General features: G+C 38.7%; 1 protein-coding gene across 1 annotated transcript in view; it reads right to left on the bottom strand.

The window, feature by feature from the left end:
* Positions 1-18,697: 18,697 nt before the first annotated feature.
* swap70b (switching B cell complex subunit SWAP70b) overlaps positions 18,698-22,844 on the bottom strand; it is a 34,436-nt gene continuing 30,289 nt past the window's right edge. Inside the window, exon 12 of the mRNA XM_040026460.1 lies at positions 18,698-22,088. Coding sequence (XP_039882394.1) covers positions 21,979-22,088 — 110 coding nt within the window. The 3' untranslated portion in view covers positions 18,698-21,978. The remainder of the gene's footprint in view (positions 22,089-22,844) is intronic.

Genomic DNA, 22,844 nt, shown 5'->3' with positions numbered 1-22,844 from the left:
TACCTGAATGCCATACCCAGTGGGAGGGACTGTGGGACAGTTCATGTCAACCCCATCCACCCCACATGTACAGTCAGTCAGACCAAAAACACGTAGATAGAGACTATAATCGACACAGCAGTCCACAAATAGCGTGACTAATAGATACTTACATAATTCTGATTTATTACTCCACCCCCCACCTCTCTCTTTGAGAAAGTGTTGAAAGAATTTTTTGCATTTCAGGGGTTTTGCAAATTGACCTAACTACATTGCTTCTCTCTGTCAAAGGTTTGTATTTGATTGTGTATATGGAAGACTTGTTTGCAAGTCCATTTACATATTTTTGGTCTTTTCTTTCAGCAACTGTGAAGGAATCGGTTGTTTAGAGGGGTTAACAGAGGACACTCTGTGGTCTTGCATGCTTTAAGGCAGTTATTTTGGGTTTAAATGTGTTAATAACTGAAATAAATTGAAATGTGTGTGTTGGATGACTCCGTTTGAGTGTTAGCGAGCCATCTGTTAGTTTTAAATAGCTGCAAAAAGCTAACCATGTGTAAATTAGCGCTGTGCTGTTATGGCAACCGCATGCAGTGTGGCAATTTAGGAAAGAAGAGTGTGCATTTGTGCACTTCCAAGTGGTCTCTTAAATCGTTCAAAGTGCTGCTCTCAATCACTGGTAGCTGCTTGCAGGCATCCTAATTAACGAAGCGTATAAAGGTTAAACATGTTTTTCGATCTCTGTCCGCTACAGCTAACGTTTTCAGATATTTAAAAGGCCGATCTTTGCATCAAAACTGCAAATTACCAAAATAAAGAAAAAAAAAAAACTTGGTTAGGCCTCCAGATTGGGGATGTAGCTGCCAGGCATGTACTCTATGTTGAATGATCAGAAACCATAAAATGCTTCATTAATTAGCGGTGCAATATGAAAAAATGATACGAGCTAACGGCTAAGGTTAGCCGTTAGTTAGATTTATTATTTAATTTACTACAATATTAAACTTAAAATCAGCTCGACTTGACTCGATGTTACATATCACAACCCACACCATGCTTCTACGGATTTGATCTATTTCTGATTGCAGTGCATTTCTACAACACGCACTATTTTTAACACAAGCCAAAGTCCAGGAAAAGGGAGTTCACTCCCTTCTACAGAAAATACTGCCCGTAAACTGCCTTACACGTCTTTTTGGCAGCCTGTCCTTTTCTTCCATGTAAAACATTTGAGTAATGATCTCTTTAGTGGCTAGTTTGGAGCATCCTTAAAAAAAAAATGAGTAACTGCCTCACAGTGCGCCAATTTTACATCCTTGAAAGAACTGATTCTGTTAACTCAACTATAAATGCCTTCGCCACAAGCAAAGTAGGCCAGATGTTCAGTTGTTTGATGGGCCTTTATGTCCCCACAGTAATTTTTTTTTTAAAAAGTACAGTGCGTGGCTAATGGCACTGTAGGTTTTGGTGGTGTGCTCCCAGGCTGGAGAAACGCGATGTTAAAAACTGTGGAAACATCAAGATTTGAAACCAATAAACACGGACTGTGTGTAGATTATTGTTTATTTTCTCTCTAAGCTGAGCTGCCTTTTTGTTGGCACACTCTGATGGTGCAAATACTTAAATAAATGATCACAATACAAGTAGTATTGAAAATTGTTAAGCCAATGCATGAACGCATGCATCTGTCTTTCTTCTGGGTCCAATTGTGGTTCCGACTATGTGTTGTATGTACACAGGCTTATTACCCACAGAAACTGAAACTGCACCTCCTGTGGTCCTGGCAACAACAGGCTTAAAAAGAAGGTGTGGTAAAATGAATCATCTGTGCTGTGTTCTAGAGGCCTTGTTCCTGTATCCCCCATAGAAGTTTATCGTCTTTGCTGTTGCTTGTGTTTCAACAGCTGCATATATTGTGCTAACCTGAAACTTGCTGTGGCGGGTTAAGAGCGATGGGTGTAGAAGTTTTCTTGTTTCTAAATACAACATGTAAAGATCAAGCCTAAGATTATTATATCTAGGGTAGGCGTACAGTATCTTATTTTTATTTTCTACTTATTTTTAAAACCCATATACAGTATGTGAGGATTTTACAAATAAACTGACATTAGTGTGGAAGGACAGATGTTCTAATAAATGGGACAGCAAATAATGGTAAGAGAATGTTAATCCAACTCCAGCTCTTACACTAACTCCTGTGGGGCCAAAGTTGATTTTGTTCTTCTGGATGTAACGTTTTCAGTGGGAGAAACGTTTCGTCGCTCATCCAAGTGACTAAGTGGAGACTTAAGAAGTCAGTTGGATGAGTGACAAAACATTTCTTCCACTGAAAATGCCTCATCCAGAAGAACAGAATCAACTTTTGGGGATTTACAAAAAAAAAAAAGTACAATTCTAAAAACGAGAGAAAGTATCAGGGGAGCTTTCCACTGGAGTAGACAGTTTGTGCTTCATAGCTATCTACCAAACAGTTTGCACCGGATCTCAAAATAAATGCTGCGTTTTAATTTTTCCCACAGCAGTTTATAATATATGTTTTTGGTGAAACGCTGCCCTTTAGTGGTGAATTTTATTTAGTTGAAATTTGCATTGGGTAATTGCAAAAAGTACCTTTTTATAGACAAAGTTAGGAGATATAATTTCTAAATACCCTAGTATAATACAGGGAGTGCAGAATTATTAGGCAAATGAGTATTTTGTCCACATCATCCTCTTCATGCATGTTGTCTTACTCCAAGCTGTATAGGCTCGAAAGCCTACTACCAATTAAGCATATTAGGTGATGTGCATCTCTGTAATGAGAAGGGGTGTGGTCTAATGACATCAACACCCTATATCAGGTGTGCATAATTATTAGGCAACGTCCTTTCCTTTGGCAAAATAGGTCAAAAGAAGGACTTGACAGGCTCAGAAAAGTCAAAAATAGTGAGATATCTTGCAGAGGGATGCAGCAGTCTCAAAATTGCAAAGCTTCTGAAGCGTGATCATCGAACAATCAAGCGTTTCATTCAAAATAGTCAACAGGGTCGCAAGAAGCGTGTGGAAAAACCAAGGCGCCAAATAACTGCCCATGAACTGAGAAAAGTCAAGCGTGCAGCTGCCAAGATGCCACTTGCCACCAGTTTGGCCATATTTCAGAGCTGCAACATCACTGGAGTGCCCAAAAGCACAAGGTGTGCAATACTCAGAGACATGGCCAAGGTAAGAAAGGCTGAAAGACGACCACCACTGAACAAGACACACAAGCTGAAACGTCAAGACTGGGCCAAGAAATATCTCAAGACTGGTTTTTCTAAGGTTTTATGGACTGATGAAATGAGAGTGAGTCTTGATGGGCCAGATGGATGGGCCCGTGGCTGGATTGGTAAAGGGCAGAGAGCTCCAGTCCGACTCAGACGCCAGCAAGGTGGAGGTGGAGTACTGGTTTGAGCTGGTATCATCAAAGATGAGCTTGTGGGGCCTTTTCGGGTTGAGGATGGAGTCAAGCTCAACTCCCAGTCCTACTGCCAGTTTCTGGAAGACACCTTCTTCAAGCAGTGGTACAGGAAGAAGTCTGCATCCTTCAAGAAAAACATGATTTTCATGCAGGACAATGCTCCATCACACGCGTCCAAGTACTCCACAGCGTGGCTGGCAAGAAAGGGTATAAAAGAAGAAAAACTAATGACATGGCCACCTTGTTCACCTGATCTGAACCCCATTGAGAACCTGTGGTCCATCATCAAATGTGAGATTTACAAGGAGGGAAAACAGTACACCTCTCTGAACAGTGTCTGGGAGGCTGTGGTTGCTGCTGCACGCAATGTTGATGGTGAACAGATCAAAACACTGACAGAATCCATGGATGGCAGGCTTTTGAGTGTCCTTGCAAAGAAAGGTGGCTATATTGGTCGCTGATTTGTTTTTGTTTTGTTTTTGAATGTCAGAAATGTATATTTGTGAATGTGGAGATGTTATATTGGTGTCACTGGTAAAAATAAATAATTGAAATGGGTATATATTTGTTTTTTGTTAAGTTGCCTAATAATTATGCACAGTAATAGTCACCTGCACACACAGATATCCCCCTAAAATAGCTAAAACTAAAAACAAACTAAAAACTACTTCCAAAAACATTCAGCTTTGATATTAATGAGTTTTTTGGGTTCATTGAGAACACGGTTGTTGATCAATGATAAAATTATTCCTCAAAAATACAACTTGCCTAATAATTCTGCACTCCCTGTATAATACTGCAATACTACCCTACTAAAAGCTATAGCACAGTACTAAACAAATATTCAACAGTGACTCTGTTTAATAAACTATGAAAAAAAAGCTTCTTTTAAAAGCAGTGGAGACATTTTCTATTTTCTCTGCATCTTTTGATGAACTGTATTAGTAGTAGTAGATTAAAAGTTCTTCCCAGTTTGTTCATAATATATTGCCTTCAACATGTGTTGACCTGCAAGCAGCTGATGTAACTTTTTAGAAGCTTTGTATCACTGTCAGGTGTCAGCTTTGTGGTCTATCAGAGTTTAGATGCCAAGAATACATGTACACAGTGGTGTCATGGCAACGCCACTGCAGCTTCCACGGGCCAAAAGATGAGTCAGGGATCTGTTTCAACGTGATCCCTTCCCGTTCTTAAATTAGTTGTACTTTATTTGCTTTGCAAGCTGTTGGCACATTTCCTGCTGCAGAATTTCCAAAACAAAGTGTACTAATGACAAAAATCTAACCACCCAGGGCCAAACGGCTGTTGTATCCAAATCAGTTTGTTGTTGTTGTTCATTAATACATTTTGACAAGTTCAAAGACAGTGTAGTGTTTGGTTTGGAGACGGGTGAATCTGATACACTTCCACAGCCAAGGGTCAGTAGAACACAGTGTGAGCTCACTTTTGGCAGACATCCATTATGTGATATTCATGGTCTATTCATAGTTACTTATTTCACTCTGTTTTTATTACTACTGAGATAAAAGGGCAGGCACTGTAGGAATTTTATTAACTCTTTATTTGCTCTGGTATGCAACAGCCTTCTTCCTGGAATTGTGCTTTCCTAAATGTGGGGCCCTTACATTCCTTTTTGTTCCTTTCCAACCAACAGAAAGTTACGATATGAGGGATTTTTCTGTTTGGAAAACAGACACACAGATTACACAGATTACAATCAATCAATCAGTTATAGATACTTTCAACTTGTTATGTGTCTAAAACACACCTGTCCACAAATCCATATCTTCCATTTCATTTTTTGTTTAGTTTTTTCAGTAGCATTTAATGACTTATTTTTCCAGTTTTTTGTCTGCCTAGCCAATAAAGCAAGAAAAAAACAAACAAGCTACATTAATGGACAATGTAGCTTGGTTCATTTCAAATCACCTCACCTGGCACTTTGTTCTGTATCCCTGTTCAACTTTTAGTTAACATGAGTATTGATTTAGGTCGCTCCTAAAGTGACGGGTTGGTCTGAGTGTTACTGAATCTACTGGGATTTTCCCCACATAAGCATCTATAAGGTTTATAGAAAACGGCCTGGAAGAAGAGAAAATATGATGCCAGAGATGAGATGAGAGTGTTCAGAGGGCCACGACCTGATAGACTGGTGAAATTAACCCAAACAATCAATCATTACAAACAAAATATGCGGAAGAGCACCTCTTCTCTTAAATTAGACGATGGGCTACAGCAGCAGAAGACCAACCCTTTCAGCTAAGAACAGGAAACTGAGGCCATCTTTGACACAAACACAATGAAATTGGACAACAAATATTTGGAACAACAATGGCTGGTTGGATATGTTTCAGTTTCTGCTGCAACATTGAGATGGCAGAGTCATAAACAACTTGAATGCATGAATCCATCCTGCCTGGTGGTGTGGGATATATTGTATTGACACACTTTGGGCACCAACTGAGCACCATTTAAACACCACAGCTTATCGAGTATTTGTACTGACTGTGTTCATCTTTATGACAGTGTGCTTCCAGCAGGATAATGCACCATGTCACAAAGATCAAATCATCTCAGACTGGTTTCTTGAACATGACAATGAGTGCACTGGACTCTAATTGCCTCCACAGTTACCAGATCGCAATCCAATAGAGCACCTTTTACAGGAAATTCATGTATTTATCTGTCTGCTTAGCACTTATTTTTATGTTTATTTAAGTGTTGTCTTACAGTATGTTTTGCACTAAGTACTGCAGCAATTTCCTAATGTTGTAAACCTGCTCAACATTTGGCAAAAAAACCCCAACCCTTTCTGATTCTGATTCTGAATGTGGAGCAAAATCTGTTAGGATGGTTAAAAAATGAAGTCAGGTTCTGAAGGCCAAAGAACTCATTCCCAGTATGGCGTACCAAATAAAACAGCTGGTCATTTAAATGTTACATAATATTCATTCCAGATTGGGAACTTTTGTTCAGCATGTTGCTTGATGTCAAACTCAGTTACACCAAAAGGAAACAGGGATCACATTAAACTCATAATCTAGACTTTTTGCTTTAATTCAGAAAAATAAAAGAGAATTCTGGTTTATATTCCTTTTTCCCCGATACAGCCTTCTTGCATACAGATTGGTCCATTTGATGGAGTCACCAGTTTAATCCATTTTCATCATGTTAGATTTCATTTCCTAAATGTTGCAAATAAAAACAAAAGCAGAAAAGCAGCAAAATGTAAGCATACTTTTACAGATAAAACACGTTTTAAAAGTTGAAGGTTTTACCTTGAAGAAGAGGTCAGCAGTCCAACATGACATGATGTTTAGGATCCCCAAATATTATTTCCCATATGCCTACACGCTCTCAATACAAACAATGACAGGAAGAAACATCATTTTAAATAGTTCTGTGTAGCATTATTATCCCCGATCAATCTACTGACAGTAAAGGAGAGGTCAGAGGTCACGTGGGACATTTTAAACCTTTAAATGGGACTTTCTGTTGATAATGCACACCACACGTAAGAAGTAAGAATCGTAGTTTCTAACTTATAAGGTTTTGTGTCTTGAAGACCTTGGTGGATCTAAGCTAAATTTTATTCCAATGTTAACACGAATCAACATACACCGCTACAAAATTTAAAGCTTGAGCGATCGTGTTTACTGGTCGCTCATTTTACCTCCTGCATCAGTGGTCATTTAGTTGTATTTAGATGTATCCCACAACACCCTACACCTAAATTAGCTTTTTTCCCTCATCAGGGATCCATTTGGAGACTCCTAAAATTCCAATGGGTGGGATGTAGGATGGAAAGTGGGCTTTGAGAGCCAGAAACTTCAGCAGCTGGCAGAGTCTTGACTGATATTTATTAACAATGCTGTCAACCGCGCAGATAAATTTTACATTTGCACCATTGGCCAATAAATATCTTACTTCTTAGTCTTGTAAACATTTATAGAAATCTCACACAACGTTGTGTTGTCAGCACGGGCGTCGTGCTTCTGCTTGATTTCAAAACAGCTGTTGCTCGTGCTAACAACCTCTGACATGCATGCTTTTGTAACAAGCTGGCATTAACGAACCAAATTATGATCAAATATTCAGATAAAATATTTCACAGATTCACACCTGTTAGTTGCCTGACACACGCGGTATCAAAACAACCACCACCGAGCAACATTTGAGCGTTTTAATATCGTCTCTGACTCTGCAGGTGCTGTTTTCTTGTGAAGATTTGAAGACTGAACCTTTCCAACTCTCAGCTGCTTTTCTTCCCTCCTTGAATAATGTTGTGAAATTTGCAGCTTTTTTTAAACATAGCTATATTTCTAGGACAGAGTATTAAGGCCATTCTTGGCAGAAGAAAAAAAACATTTCTGGCAATATTTAAAGGGGGTGGTGGGGGTTGTTGTTTATTTACCAGCTTTGCTAACATGTGCACTGGTGGAGTCTATTGTGGAGCCATATTGTTATTGTTTCTTTTTCTTTCTTTCTTTTGCTACTGCTACTTTCAGCTTTATGAACTCAAACAATATTCATGAACTTGTCCTGTTTTTCTGTAAACGTCTCAGTTTAATGCCAGAGACGCTTGTTTTGTTCAACAATAGGCGTCCCCTCATCCCTGCTAGGTTAAAAAAAAAAGAGAAAAGTTCTTTTACCTTGAACGTTTCTTGTCTGTTGTTATTAAACTCAGATATATTTTCACTCAGACACAGTTTAACTCTGAGTAGACACAGCAGAGTTGAAGGTGTCACCGCAGCAAGCTGTGCCTTTAAAGGTACAGTCAGTCATTTTGGGGCTTATTGAACAGAAAAAAAAGAATTTTGTAATTGTGTTTTCCAACAAATTGATGGACATCCCAGTTCCATCTAACTGAATTTTTTGTCTGTGGCTCACCTCAGTCTAACATCATCAGTCATCATGACTCATACACTTAATCCGACTTCTTTCACAAAGTTTTATAGAGTTGTTAGTCCTGCAGCGTCCACCGTAGCTATGTACTTGACATGGGAGGGTTAAGAAAACAAAATTCAGTTGACTGCAATCTGCAACTTACTGACATCTAGTGGTGAGATTTTAGCAACTGTAATTTTAAGTTGTGTCAGTCTTGAGTTAGAATTCCTTGAACATGTTTCAACTCCTTACCCAACTTTTCCTTAGAGTGTGTGTGTGTGTGTGTGTGTGTGTGTGTGTGTGTGTGTGTGTGTGTGTGTGTGTGTGTGTGTGTGTGTGTGTGTGTGTCCCATCCACTGTTAAGTACTGCTGGTCAAAACCAGGACTACTTCACAAGCTTTACCATTTCAGAAATACTCAAACTAACACTGAGTATACCACATGTACCAGTGTGCTGGTTATTGTTTCATAAATGAAATCAGTGTTTCACATATCTTAACAACAGAATAGGAATGAAGAAAAGAGACCACAGATTTATCTAAAGAGTCATGTCTGCTCTTTGCAATTTCACTTATAAAATTTTATTGGTCTTGTTTTGCTTCATTTCCACAAACAGTGACAGGAAAACAGGTGAGGCAAACCTAATCACAGCTGTTTCTCCTGAGGACAAATGAATTTGTGCCTTCAGTTTGTGAAAGGGTATGTCCACATTTTTAAAGCTTCAGATCTCTGCTCTATCTAGTAGCACCAAAAAAAAACCAGTAACCAACCATAACCAAACACTATATCACACATCCTGTATTTAGCCTTTGTGAACAAGCTTAAGAGGATGATATTTATTGGTTTGGTTTATGTTTAATTTCTTTTTTTTTTTATTATGATACAACATGTTTTATTTTCCACATTGGCCTGACAGAAGAATGACCTATTCTTCCGTACAGGGCCACTTATACCAAAATAATAGTAATATAAATAACACAGGGGTATCCTGCCAGAATCTTAAAATATTCTGTGATACTGATTTATGGTCTTACTTCCCTGCACTGGCTCAAACCCAGTCACCTGGCCTTAACAGCTTGACTCTCAGGCGAGCCCATTCCTCTCATATCCAACACACTAAATATTGGGTCCAGATTAACTTCACATGTTCTGTCATCATAAGATCATCAGTTACTCAGAACATCCGCGCATCTGTGAGTGGTCATGCTGCTGTGGTTCACTGGTGTGTACTCCTTGCTGCCTTGTTTATCCTGTTTATTTTTGCACTAAGGCAACAAGTGGAGAAAATGTAGATCGCATTTCCAAGATGTTTTGGGGCTTTATTCCACGTTGTCTTCTCCAATTCTGAGAGATGGATATCCCATAAGTGGCCAATAAATGTGTTCTGAAAATAGCATGTTTACTATAGTAATTCTTCCGAAGCTAATCGTGTAATTGGAAATGATCTTTCCTGCTTCATCGCATTCTGCCATCGTGAGTCATCGCTGTCACGCCAGCGTTGCATGCAGGAAGCAAGCATCACCCGACGCTGAATCCATAAGGAATCAAAACAGCAAATCTTGCCATTATCGCTGACCATCACTCACGCTGGGTGATGCAGCCTATTTGAAATGTGAACCTGGCACTCCAGCGAGCTAAGCGATTGTATAACACCTCATTAGAACTGGGGAGTTAATCTGTAGTTTTGGAACCAAAGGATTACTGTCATATTGTCCTCATTACAACTTTATAGTTTAAGACATGTTTCATGACTTTCAAATGAAGTGGAGAGAAGGATTGTGTAACGTGTGGATTTCATTTGGACTTTTGTTTTTTCTAGACGTGTTCTTTCGAGCACTACCTCACCTCTGTTGTTTCATTGCCTGTGACGGTTGTTACACGCATGGAATACATAACATTTATGGCTTCATTTCTCTTTTTGTCATTCAGGCTTTATTATCAGTTACATAAATGTTCCTAATGGGTTCATTCAGGCATGGCCAGATCATTCTTATGTTCATTAAATGCCAGGCGCACGACCAGGAAGTTCTGTCCATAATTTATAACGTTATGATGTGAAATTCATGAGTTTGTGGAATGTTTGTGCTTTTCACGGTAAAAACTATAAAATATTTTGGCATCTGGGCAAGAAACTGAACCCCTTAAACACCCCCAGTGTATCATCAGCGTGAGTGTGTGTGAGGTGAAGAAAGGCTGTGACTAGATGAAAAGTGTAAGTGGTTGAAAGTGGCTTGCAGTGGTAAGCACTTTGGAAGGATGAGAAAATGCTGTTCATTTACCTTTTATTTGAATTATTCCTAATTATAATAATGTGATTGTATTTTTGCACAGAATCACATAAAACTGTCTTTTGATTGCTAATTTCTCACAGGTTAATATGATATTTATATAACATAGGATATTTAGTGGAGGAACGATTGTGAGTAGGTGTTTTTTTTAACGCATAGTTTCTGATAATTAATAATAATATGACACATTTTTATTTTCTTCCCAAAAAAGAACTTATTCAGGAACATAGTACATGTACTGAAAATCTTAGAAGGTTATAACCTGTTATTGTAATGTGCATAACAAAGCTATAATCAAATTCATCAACTATACTCAAAAAGTACCTTAAAAAAAAGACTTTGAAGGAGAGGTCAGAGGTCAAATGTGAAATTTGATATTTTATACCCATATTTGATATTTTAAATCTTTATGCAGTACTTTATATATGTCGACTATACAAACCACAGTTGTAAGAATCATAGTTAAAAGGCTGTTTGTCATTTTTCAGCCAATAAATGATTCAGTTGACTTTAAAGACCTTGGTGGATGTAAAGCAAATTATAATGGACTGTTAACATGACCCCACTCTACACCCCTACAAGGTTTTTTTAAAATTCATGTTTACAGATTGACAAAGTGACATACATTCATGCAAATACTACAAAAAACACAACCTCCTCGGTGGAGGTAATAATATTCATATATTTTGCTTACATAAGTTTAATCCTTTTCTATGTAGTTAACTATCTGCACACTAACTTAAATTATTTTTGGATTATACCTGAACCCAAAAAGTACCCTTCTCCTTCTAAGCTGAACCCTTTTTCTCTTTATTCTTTCATCCTGATGGCTGTGAACGACTGGGCAAAGCACTCATCAGGCCAGCACAAGCAACACACTGGACCCTTGTGTAGTGCAGGGTGGTGCTCAATCAGCAGCATTGTCATCGTGGATGAGCATCGCCACAGCCTTATGCAAATACACAACACTGACTTGTTCTGCATGACTCGAGCTTTTACCTGTGAGCTATGCAAGCTGAAACTGGTGGCCATTATATTCAGTAGCTGAGCTGACTTTTCTACATTTTATCCAGAACAAAGTAGTTCATTATATTTTTCTGGATGACCTCTGAATAAATGAGCCATCGTTGAAATAAACACAACTCAGTGGCTTTTAAAAAAAACGTTTGTATGTTAAGATTTTGTACCTTCACATCACCGTACACTGTCAATTTCAAAAATTTAAAACCTACTTTTTCCTCAGCTAGCTTCGATGTAGTTGAACAGCATTCAATGTCAAGTAACTGTTACACATTCAAAGCAGCTTCCTCATCATTGCTCATTAAAAATGTGCACAAACATGGCATCTTTTTTGAGAGGAGGTCACATTTACTCAAACGTTTGTTCAACATAAACTGCCAGTGAGGATGCTGGAGGCAGAGCTCCACATTCAAAGCCTGAGAAGTTAAGATTAAGTGCCATGCTCTCCTGTTGTGGTTTCTTTTTTTCTTTTTGGGTGTGAGGACAAAGCAGCTTCTGCTCCTCTCCAGTCTGAAATAGCAGCCCTATGTTTACCTTCATGACCCTGGAGGAAGGGTGTGTCATCAATAAAGAAATGCTGACAGTACTGTGCAGGTAACCCCACCCCCGACGCACACGCATGCACGACTTTCACCTGGTAAAGGAGAGCTCTGCTGACTCGTTGACTTCTTTTCTTCGAGCCTGCTGCTCTTGGATATTTTTAGCATGATTTCATAAAGCTGTAATTAAGTCAGATGCTGGTAAACAATGCTCTGGTTGGAGGCCAACTCCAAACTTGGCTTAGTCATAAAAAGTCAGACGGTTTCAACGGAAAAAAGAAATAACTTCATGTGCTGGAACGAGTGCAGTGCAGTCCATGGGGGTTGTAGGTTTTTTCTTAACAGGAACACTTGTGTTTTATATTTGCGCCTTGCCACACATTCTTTTGTGTTCATGGGGGAGGAAGAAGATGAGATGCTGACTTTTGAAGTCTTGCGGTCTTGTCACGTAAAGCATTCCTCATCGATGGAGTTGGACCACTCAGCCAAGCAGTCACTTCTCACTGCTTCCCTGTCATAGTTTTCCTCTGACTGAGTTGAATTAAAAATTTGCCTGTGCGTGCGTGCGTGGGTGTTTTTTCTTCTTCTTATCTGTAGCACATTTAGGTACAATTGCATGCTTGCTGCATTTGTGTCCTCCGTGTTTGCAGGCAGGAAGTACATGCATTTGAGTGCTGGTATTCGTGTCAGGTGTGCAGCTTAAACACCTGTATTCATCTGTATGTCCATTTGCATAATATTTACAGGAGGCAAGCTGACTGGTTCATGAACTCTTGCATGTATTACGAGTAACTTTTGACCTATGTTGGTAAAAACACAAATTCGAGGTCAGAGTGGCACAAGGCTCACCTTTAGCTTGGCTCTTTGCATTGCCAGGAGATATTTTTATCTAGTATGAACAATTGAGAAAGATGGGTTTGAGTTCTCCTCTGCGGCCTCGGGTTTGGCCTTCCTGTGGGTGCAGAGTCAACCTCAGTCTGATGCTCTGATTGGAGCCAGATCCTTTGTCCCAGATTCCAAATCCTCGCATCCTTGAACCTCACGAAACCTAAAAGTCCCACATTACACAAATCCAACTGAAATCTAATGTTGTGAAATATCAGGAGGGCGATGCGGCGGGATAAAAAACGCGCTGTTGGAAAAGAAAGTTGACATGCAGGTGAAATGAGGTCGAAGGTGAAGCCTCAAAGGGAGGCAAAGACAGCCTTTTAATAGTAATAGTTATTGTAGTTGTTGTGAAGTGGAATGCCGTTGTTAATTCCTCACTCTTCTGGACCCACTTTTGGTGTTTTTCATTTTTATGAGGCAGGGGAGGACATCTGCTTGCATAGTCAACCCTTACAGGAATTCTCTGGGGACCTTTTAATCATCCGTTCGAGATCTACAATGTGAAGATGCTGCGATATGCTATTTTTGTCTACTCTCTCACCAGATGCTTTCCTGAACTCTTAATACTCTCACATCACACCCCTGGGGTCCATGAAAAGTCACATGCGATACTGTGATAGAAAGTGAATGTTCTGCAGACATTTTATTTTACAGTCCCAACAGCACGCTTCTGCTCCGCAAACCTCCGCAGGCTCCAGGGGGTTTGCGAGAGCCCCATTTGCTGTAAATGCCCAGAATTCCTAAAACCTTCAAATGCTGTATATTTTGAATTCCTCAGACATTTCAGACACTCTGATGTTCTCATACTCAAGAGGGCAATGAGACCTGTTAACCACTTTACCCTACACCCCTTCATACACAGACATATTTACACACACGCTCATGTACACCCCCTGCGATGGATTCCAGATCTGGAATTTAATGCATTTCTGTTTCGCATCACCTCCCAGGAATGCGGCACACGTGCCACAAGCCTCATAACCCCAAGCTGATGAATGTGAGGATGTTTAAAAGGAAAGGATGATGATGGGATACAGACGTTTCTGGGGGTGGGGGTGCGTCCGGTGCAGTATTTGACGTTATTGACAGGCCATGTTGTTGCAGAAAAGCAATGTTAGTGCAGCTGTGGTACGTGCCGAGCGCATCTGGACCACAGATTTGGGAACGCATTTTGTGTGTGTTTGTTTGGTCTGCCCCGTCTCACTCAAATTAACGGCTATTGCACGATACGGAGAGAGGATGGAGCGAATTAACTTAGCAGGGGATCATACGGGGAGAAGCTGGGGGAGTGTGTGGGGGCAGGGGTGATCTAAAAGTGGAGACTTTACAATCTAGTCTGTTTTGAACAGTGTTTACTTACACTGTCAGTCACATTCCTCTGAATCATATTAGACACTCTAGGTTGATTGCAACAGAGGAAAAAATTAGTGAGCTGCAGACTAACTACAGATCAAGGTTGCGGTCAAGTAGAAGATTTTGCTTATTATTGCCGCCAAGCAAACATTTCCAGGTCACGTCACTCAGGAACCTAGTGTGGGGATGAACAAAAGTATTTTACCAGCATAATATGATCTGCAGTATGATCATTGCTTTAACAATGTAACAGATAGCTTTAAGATGGCCTTAAGATGTTTATGCATACTGTTATCATATTAACTTTGTATTTCAGATGCAGTTATGATTATGTTATACACATTGCATATCTGTGCTTATTTTTGAGTTGATGTTCGGTTCATTAAGGGTCTTAAGCTTCACTGGCGTGACTGTCCAGGTGATACATGCTGAGGGAAACTAGAACATAGAAGAAATTGCAATACATGCTTACAAAACACTTATAAATGATAATAAAAATAACCTGATATAAGTTCATATTTTTGTATTAAGCTTTTAGTAGAGGTGCTTGATTAAAACATTTATTTAGTAAATGATATATACATAGTTTCAGTTCAGGTTAGTACATATATGAGAGTGGCTTCTGTCTCTCTGTCTGGTGAGAGGTCAGGAGCTAGTCGGCGAGGTGAAGTAGGGTGCAATTGTGGTTAACACACACACACACACACACACTCAGTTAGAGAGAATCATTTATAGGTGAAAGTTTAATCATGTTTTGCTTGGGGTTGCAAAAGGAGCAGTTTGTCGCAGAACTGCTGCTGATGTGTCTGGATGACAAGCGAGCATCCGGCAGTAACAGGATGTACCTGTTATGAAGACGACGGCGGCGTTCTTTTTAAATTGTGTTAAAAGTCATTGTGGTTTTGATCTGATCTATGTATAAAATGTATCTGTGACGTTGAAGGGGCGTCATTAAATTTAAGCCCAGGTGATATAAAATATCTGTTTATGCTTTGATTAAGTCGAAGATCAATTGCTGTCTGTGGTGATCTTCCCACGTGTGTATTAAAATCATCGTTTGACTTCACCCGGCCGGATCAGTGTGGTTATTCTTCGATCACCTCTTGTACCCTTCCTCAATATTGAACCCTTAACACTAGAAAGCACAGTAATACTAAGGAAAGATACTTCAGAGTGTCCTCAAATACTTCCTTTAAAACAGGATACACTGGACCATCCTTTAATAAAGGAAAGGAAAGGTTGAAAATGGTGCTGCAAAGTGATGCAGATCATCATGAAAAATATTCTATTTTTTGGAAATAATGAAAATTATGTTAAGGTAGCAAAAAGTTTCCCATTATAAAGCTGCCACCCTGACTAAAACACTTTGTAATGTAAGCTTATAAAAACACTGTACAGAAAGATGGCTGTTTATATATTAAACTGATCAAAATAAAGGGAAGATTACAGTTTAAAGTCGTAGTTTCCATTGGTTATGTCCTCATTTGAGACGTTTTAGGATTAATTAAATATTGTGACAGACAGAAGTGAATTCTTTTCCCTTCACCCCCCCCAACCAGTAATGGCAGCTGCTCCTCCCTGAGCCTGGTTTCTCCTTTTAAAAGGGAGTTTTTCCTCCCCACTGTCGCCAAGTCCTTGCACACAGTGGGTCCGGTGACTCCTGGGGTCTTCTTTGTATTATTGTAGGGTCTTTACCTCACAATATAAAGCGCCTTGATGCAACCACTGTGGTAATTTGGCTCTATATAAATACAATTTAACTGAATTAAACAAATACGAGTTGGACATCAAGGTGAGGAGAGCTTCAGCCTCGATAATGAAGTCATTGCTTTCATCGGGATTTCCATATTTTATGCTACGTCCAGATGAACAGAGTTAACTTTTTGGGATTTCCTTACCTGGATGGTTGAGCATGCACCAAGACATTATAATGTTGCTTGGGTAAAGTTTATCATTACTTTTACTAACCATTCAATTTTTAATTAGCCATTATGTCAATAATGTGTCATCAAAAAAAAAAAATACAATGTCATACTTTTAATTGGCCAACAGTCATTATGCATTCATGTCTACCTTATTTATATGATACAATTACCATGTCGGTCTAATCTGTTCTGTCATGTTTGGTTTAAATAAATCTGTAATTTCAAGATATTCAAACATTTAACTTCAGCACAGCATAATACAGCATACATGGAATTATGTGTAATTCTGATTGAGGATGTTTGTAGTGCAGCTTTAAAGATTTAAAGTAAGCTTTTAAATATAGGCTGCATATATTCTTAACATTCCATAATTCATGGTGGTTTAACTTTGCTGCTTTAAAATTTCAGCGATCTTGAAGAAAACGTTTAAAATATAGTGCAGATGGCCGAAATATGAACTCAGCTTTACCTGAGCCGCTGTGAATGAGTGAACTGCAGCATAAACACTGTGCGATGCTTGTTTATTGACTCTTTTCCGTGCTCCATTTCAAGCCATTCATTGCTCCTGTTGCTGCGTGAGATGAAAATAAATGTGCACGGTCACATTCTGCTTCCACTGGAATAAGATGTTCTTTATTTACCCACTGCTATGTTGAATCATAGTGTCAGAGTCTTAAATAATGATGCCTTATTTTCCATTCACAAAGCATTCGTTTAACTCTGAACAAATCTGGGATTAAATCAACTCTAATCAGTTGTTTTGGAACTGGAACATTTGAAAGTTTTGCTTTTTTGTTTGGTTTTTTGAAACTTCCTGGAACAAACCCAGAGAAACTCGAAGAATGTCAGATGTACTTTCAGATTCCTTTTTGGTACACTGAAACAACAGCCAGATGTCTAAATCACAATGATTCAATGGAACATAGAAATATAGTACTACTAAATTATTACATAACAACACTGAAACGATTAATCCGAAAAGATACATTTAAAATAATACAAATAAATTTCCATAATTCTTGCTGTTCTCGTCTTGCATCTGGTTTTTCCAAATATTATCATCGTCTTTATATTTGGCTCATATTTGACTAATGTTATCTCCCTGTATGCTCTGGACCTCATATTAAGTAAGTTGCTCATTACTCAATAATACAATGCGAGGATGGCAATTTAATTAATGTCATTTCTGTTACATAACTGTAGAAAAATGCAGTATCTATGATCTTGTCTGTATTATAACAACCAGACAGGAGACATGAGACAGTGATGAGCTTTATTTTTTATAAAACTAAAGGTTTAGACAGTGAAGTCACAGAAATGAAGTCAACATTTGTCACCATCCTGTCCCCAGATGAGCTCCAGTTAACGTTTTACCGTTTTGCTGCTTTATAAACTCACAGCACACATTTTATGACACTGTAGCGCCCTCTGGTGATCACTCAAGGTTAAAACAGTTATTACTTTATAAACTGGCTAATAGGGTAGAATAGAATAGAATTCAACTTTATTGTCATTGCACATGCACAGGTACAGGGCAACGAAATGCAGTTTGCATCCATCCAGAAGTGCTTTAGCCATGATATAGATATATTACAATATATATTAGCAACAATATAGATATGCAAGTATATTACAGAAATGGGTCTATTATGGTATGTTATAATGTACACGGTATGAAGTATGTTATGAATATTCTATATCTATAAGTATGTACAGGCTGAGGAAATGTGTGCAAATATAACATGAATTTGGATATTTCATATTTGAATTTGTTTTAATATTTAATTTGAATCGCTCAAATGTCTTTTTTCCCCACAACATTTCTTAATGCACAAACAAACTGGAAGTCAGCTGACCTCTTTCATACACAGATTCATTTCTGACTGGCCAGAGAGAGATGTGTCAAAGTAAACCAAAGTTTTATGGAAAAAATGTGAATCTGGAGTTTGAGAGATAAAAGCAGGAGTAGGAGGATTGAGACTTTTTTTTTTTTTTGTTTGGTTTTTTTTTTTTTTTTAAATTGAGCTATATATTTATTTATTTTTACCTGTTTAAGTCATTTTGTTATAGTCTTTCATGTTTAGATGCTCCCACTTCTCACCTTAGGATAAATAGCACATTACCTTATTTAAATGCTTTTAGGTCAAATATCTGTCCGTCTAATGTTACCTGTAGATTAGCAGATACACCTCGTCTGCCTTGCTGAGAGCAAGAGCCCCATCCCCGAATTCGATAAGTGGAAGAAGCTTGTTAAATGGATCGTTGTAACTCTTCTACGGTGTTAGAAAAAAAAAAAAGTCAGTTATTCAAGATGTGATTTATTATATGGTTCAGTTTCGAGCTTTTTACATATATATATTTAAAAAAAAAAACAAAAACAAAAAAAAAAAAAAACACCACACTTTTGAATTTTTACAGTATCAAAGTCACTGGTTGTTCTAAAATAACAAACTTCCTGCCGTTAGCATCTGTGCTGGGAGTTAGACTTCAGTAAAATAATCCTGCTAACAATATTCAGGACAGAACAAGAAATGTTCCAGAGTCACTTAGAAATCTTGATGAAACAAAGTATTGAAAACAGCTCTTTGACGATAAAACATTTAGTGAATTGTACATGATAGTTTACATTCTTTTGAAGGTAACATTGTTAAAACATAAAGCTGACCAAATATGTACAAACACTTACATTTCAATGTAAAAATGATCTTAAGGAGACTAGTTTGTAGAGTAGTTTTTAGCAGTTTTAGTAGTTTCTGCTTCTTTAAAAGGATTAAAACAAAGAACCTAAAATACACTTTGGCTAATTCTTGTTAGACGGGTCAGACTCTGATCAAAAGTAGTGCATATCATGGACACAGTCGAGACAAACTGGAAGAAGAAAAACGGTGCAAAGCACTGGTGTGCACATTGTTTATACTCGTGGCTTAAAGGCTAGTTTCATTGTGTTTCATCCTTGTGTATTTCCTGTTAATGAGGTTATTGTGTTTTTGTGGGTCATGCTAAATTTATACTCTCCACCTCCATTGCAGAGATTCAGGAAAGGAAAAAAAAAAAAAAATTATACCGGGGGACCATATTTGACCAAAAACAAGTTTTACATGAATAGTTTGTTTTTCCTAGAGTCAAACCAAAAACAGAGATTAGCTGCCTGAAATGGCCATATTACTTTACAGTTCTCCATCCATGAAACCTGTTAAAACAGAACAGTTTTCTTTTTTGTGTTTTTAATAAAGCTGAATGTCTTAAAACCAATTTCAAATCATGTATATTGTTAGCTCAGGTCTATTTTGACTATGGTCTGCCTTTACAGACAGCAGGCACTGACCACTGTTAACTTCTAAGTACTCCACTCTTTATTAACTTTGTATAAAGGTAACTGGTAAGGTTCCCATTGGTCCTACAGGAGATCATACAGCTCAAAGTCACCTTCCACAATCATCGTACAAATGCCAGATGTGTTACACATGAACACAAAATGGAAAACTAAGTTACGGTTATGGTCAGTTCAAGAAACAATAATGTAGATATTGATAAAAAAAATGAAATCACAAGGATCCTGCCGATTCTTACAGTTTTAAATGGTTTGCAAATAACTGCAAGAAAGATTTATAGGCAAAAACCCAACAAACATTCTGTATACAGCAGGTAAAGTATGGAACACATCACCAATTATCTCTAAAGGTCCCATTGACACGAAATCTCCAGATGCCTGTAACAACCCATCCAAGCCAAATGACACAGTGGAAAAGTATTGAACAATTTTTTTAATTAATTTATATAATTAATAATTAATTTATATAATTTAATAATTTATACATTTGATATTGAGTCATTTAATACTTGGTACAAAAGCCTGTGTTGGTGACAACCGCTTCAAAATTGCTCATGTGTGATTTTGGCCCAGTCTTCCACACAAACATCAACTCCTGATTCCACACCTCTCTTCTATAAACTCTGAAATTTGGTTCCTTCCATACATTTCCAGTTGGATTCAGGTCAGATGATTGGCTGAGCCATTCTTACAGCTGTATTTTCTTTCGCTGAAACCAATCGAGAGTTTCCTTGGCTGTGTGTTTGGGAACATCATCTTGCTGAAGCGTTTCATCGTCATCATCCTGGTAGATGGCAGCAAATTTATATCAGGAATGTCTCAGTACATTTTTCAATTCATCCTTCTTTCAATAATATGAAGTGTGCCGGTGCTGTATGCTGAAAAACAGCCCCACACATGATGATCCCACCTCCAACCTTCACTGTTGGTATGGTGTTTTGGGGGTGATGTGCAGTGCCTTCTGCTGATTCCAGGTCTTTCTGTAGCTCTCCACAAGTGCTCCTTGGCTCTGGGACAACTCTGACAATTCTTTCCACTCCTCTGTCTGAAATCTTGCGGGGAGCACCTGGTTGTGGTCGGCTTATGGTGAAAAATGTTCTTTTCACCTCTGGATTATGGCCCCAACAGTGCTCAATGGAATCTTCAGTATTTTAGAAATTCTGTAACTGGTGCCATCAGCATGCTTTCCAACAATAAGGTTGTGAAGGTCTTGAGAGAGCTCATTAGTCTTACCCATCATGAGAAGTCTCTTCTGTGACACATTGGTAATGAGTCACCTTTTTATAAGCTGTTGGTTTGGACTGAACCAGCTGACATTAATTTGCACTAAGCGTCAGGATTATTTTCTAATTACTGATAGATTTCAGCTGGTGTCATGACTTTCCATTCCTTTTTGCGCCTCGCTTTCTTCATGTGTTCAATACTTTTTCCCTGTGACATTTCTCACCATTACACATAATCTGTGGACATCTGTGGTTTGATGTGGGTTTTGCTGACATTTTGGTAAAACTGCACTCGTGTGGATCGCATGTCTGACACGTGCCTGCACTTATCTGAGAGAAACGCTTACGGCGAGGGAGTTGCTAAGGAGGGTCAGTTACTTTAATCAGCCACTGTCCTTACTGCCATCATTTCTTTTACAATAAAATGTACACTGTAAAATCTTGCAGAGAAACTGTCAGTTTTGCACTTTGCAAGGACGGCAAAAACAATTTTGTGGTGTTACGTGGCTTTGTTGAAACACGCTTTCACATAAAGGCACGTATGTGCAGTGTATGATATTCCACTCCTATGTTGGACAGCTACAAATCTCCACAATACCGAATTCTTTGGATCCCTCTGTTCAACAACGTCTTCGTCTTTTGAGCCGTGGTCCGCGTTTGTTGTCATAGTCACTGGTTCGGTTTGGCACTACTCCCATTGTCACTGTCACGTTGTGTGTAAAAATATAAACCGAATGCCTTCTATTGATTTTGTGCTGATTATCTCTCATATTTCTACTGAGGAAAAGTTATTTTGCAATAATTATCATTTTAAATCCCGTTCCCTAAATTATGAGGTGACTTTTTCTTGTTGGTGGTTTTAGAGATAATCAATGGTGGCCAACACTAACATAGAGCCAAGTTTATCAGTTCTATCTGTGCTTCCTACAGGGTAACGTGAGATTTATTGATTAGTTAATGCCACCTTATTATAAAATGCCTTTTCATCCCGGCAATGATACGCTTCATCAGAGACGTTCCAGTACATCCCAGCATGCCTGTCTCATCTTTCCCTTGTTAGTTAAACATGTTTAAGGTTATGATAATGGTTTACAACAGCTTTACTGAGCTTAAGTTGCCTGGTTCTTCGTCTCCTGCCATTGTTTCTCCCTCAGACTGAGCTCTGCTTCAGAAAAGGCTGCAGGGCCCCAGTTTGTGATATTCTGCTGCCCCTTGGCACCTGAGCAAGAAACAGAAACAGAAAAAACATTGCTGCATGGCAAACACACACACACACACACACAGCAAAACTGTTTATAGCGTAAACCACACAGCATATCATCACAAATTCGCCATAACAACAGTAAAGCGCAGCAATGGAGCAGTGATGATTTGAGCTTAATTTGCACCCACAGGACCCAGGCTCCATGCAGTCACCGAGTCTCCTCTGTGCACCAAAGTATTCTGGAGTAAATTTTTGAGGCCATCTAATAAACATCTTAGGTTTGACCCCCACCCCAAAAAAAGTCTTAAAAAAAGAGACCACAACAGCTGATCCTCAGCTAAAAATCTGAGGATTTATTGTATGTGTAACTGCCATTTTTCTTCAAATTAAGCTAGCAGTGCAAAAAAGTTGCAGGACTCTAGATGATAGCCTCTGTCTGATTAGCAGCTACAGAGTAGACCACAGAGGAAATGTTTACCAAACCCACAGAGTTCTCCCTTTCTCTCTTATCCACACTCTGTCCCTGCAGAGTGTAGCCTTCTACTTTCATGCCTTCCTCTACTGGCATGTGATTTAATGCCCTTCGAGGAGGTGGCGCTGTCCAACATCACGCTCACTGGAGTCATTGCTGTAAATCAGCGAGCAAAACCATTACTCGACACACACAACTACGACCAGCTGTGCTGCCAACTATTGCAACAACCAAACCACATGCATGGTTCTAGGTACAGTTTATCTCAGTCTTGACTAATGACAGGACTGCTGTGCGTC

This window comes from Simochromis diagramma, unplaced genomic scaffold (genome assembly GCF_900408965.1).
Source record: "Simochromis diagramma unplaced genomic scaffold, fSimDia1.1 OVJJ01000293.1, whole genome shotgun sequence".
Lineage (NCBI taxonomy): Eukaryota > Metazoa > Chordata > Actinopteri > Cichliformes > Cichlidae > Simochromis > Simochromis diagramma.
Note: the sequence above shows the minus strand (reverse complement) of the source record. Positions and strands in the feature narration are given on the sequence as shown.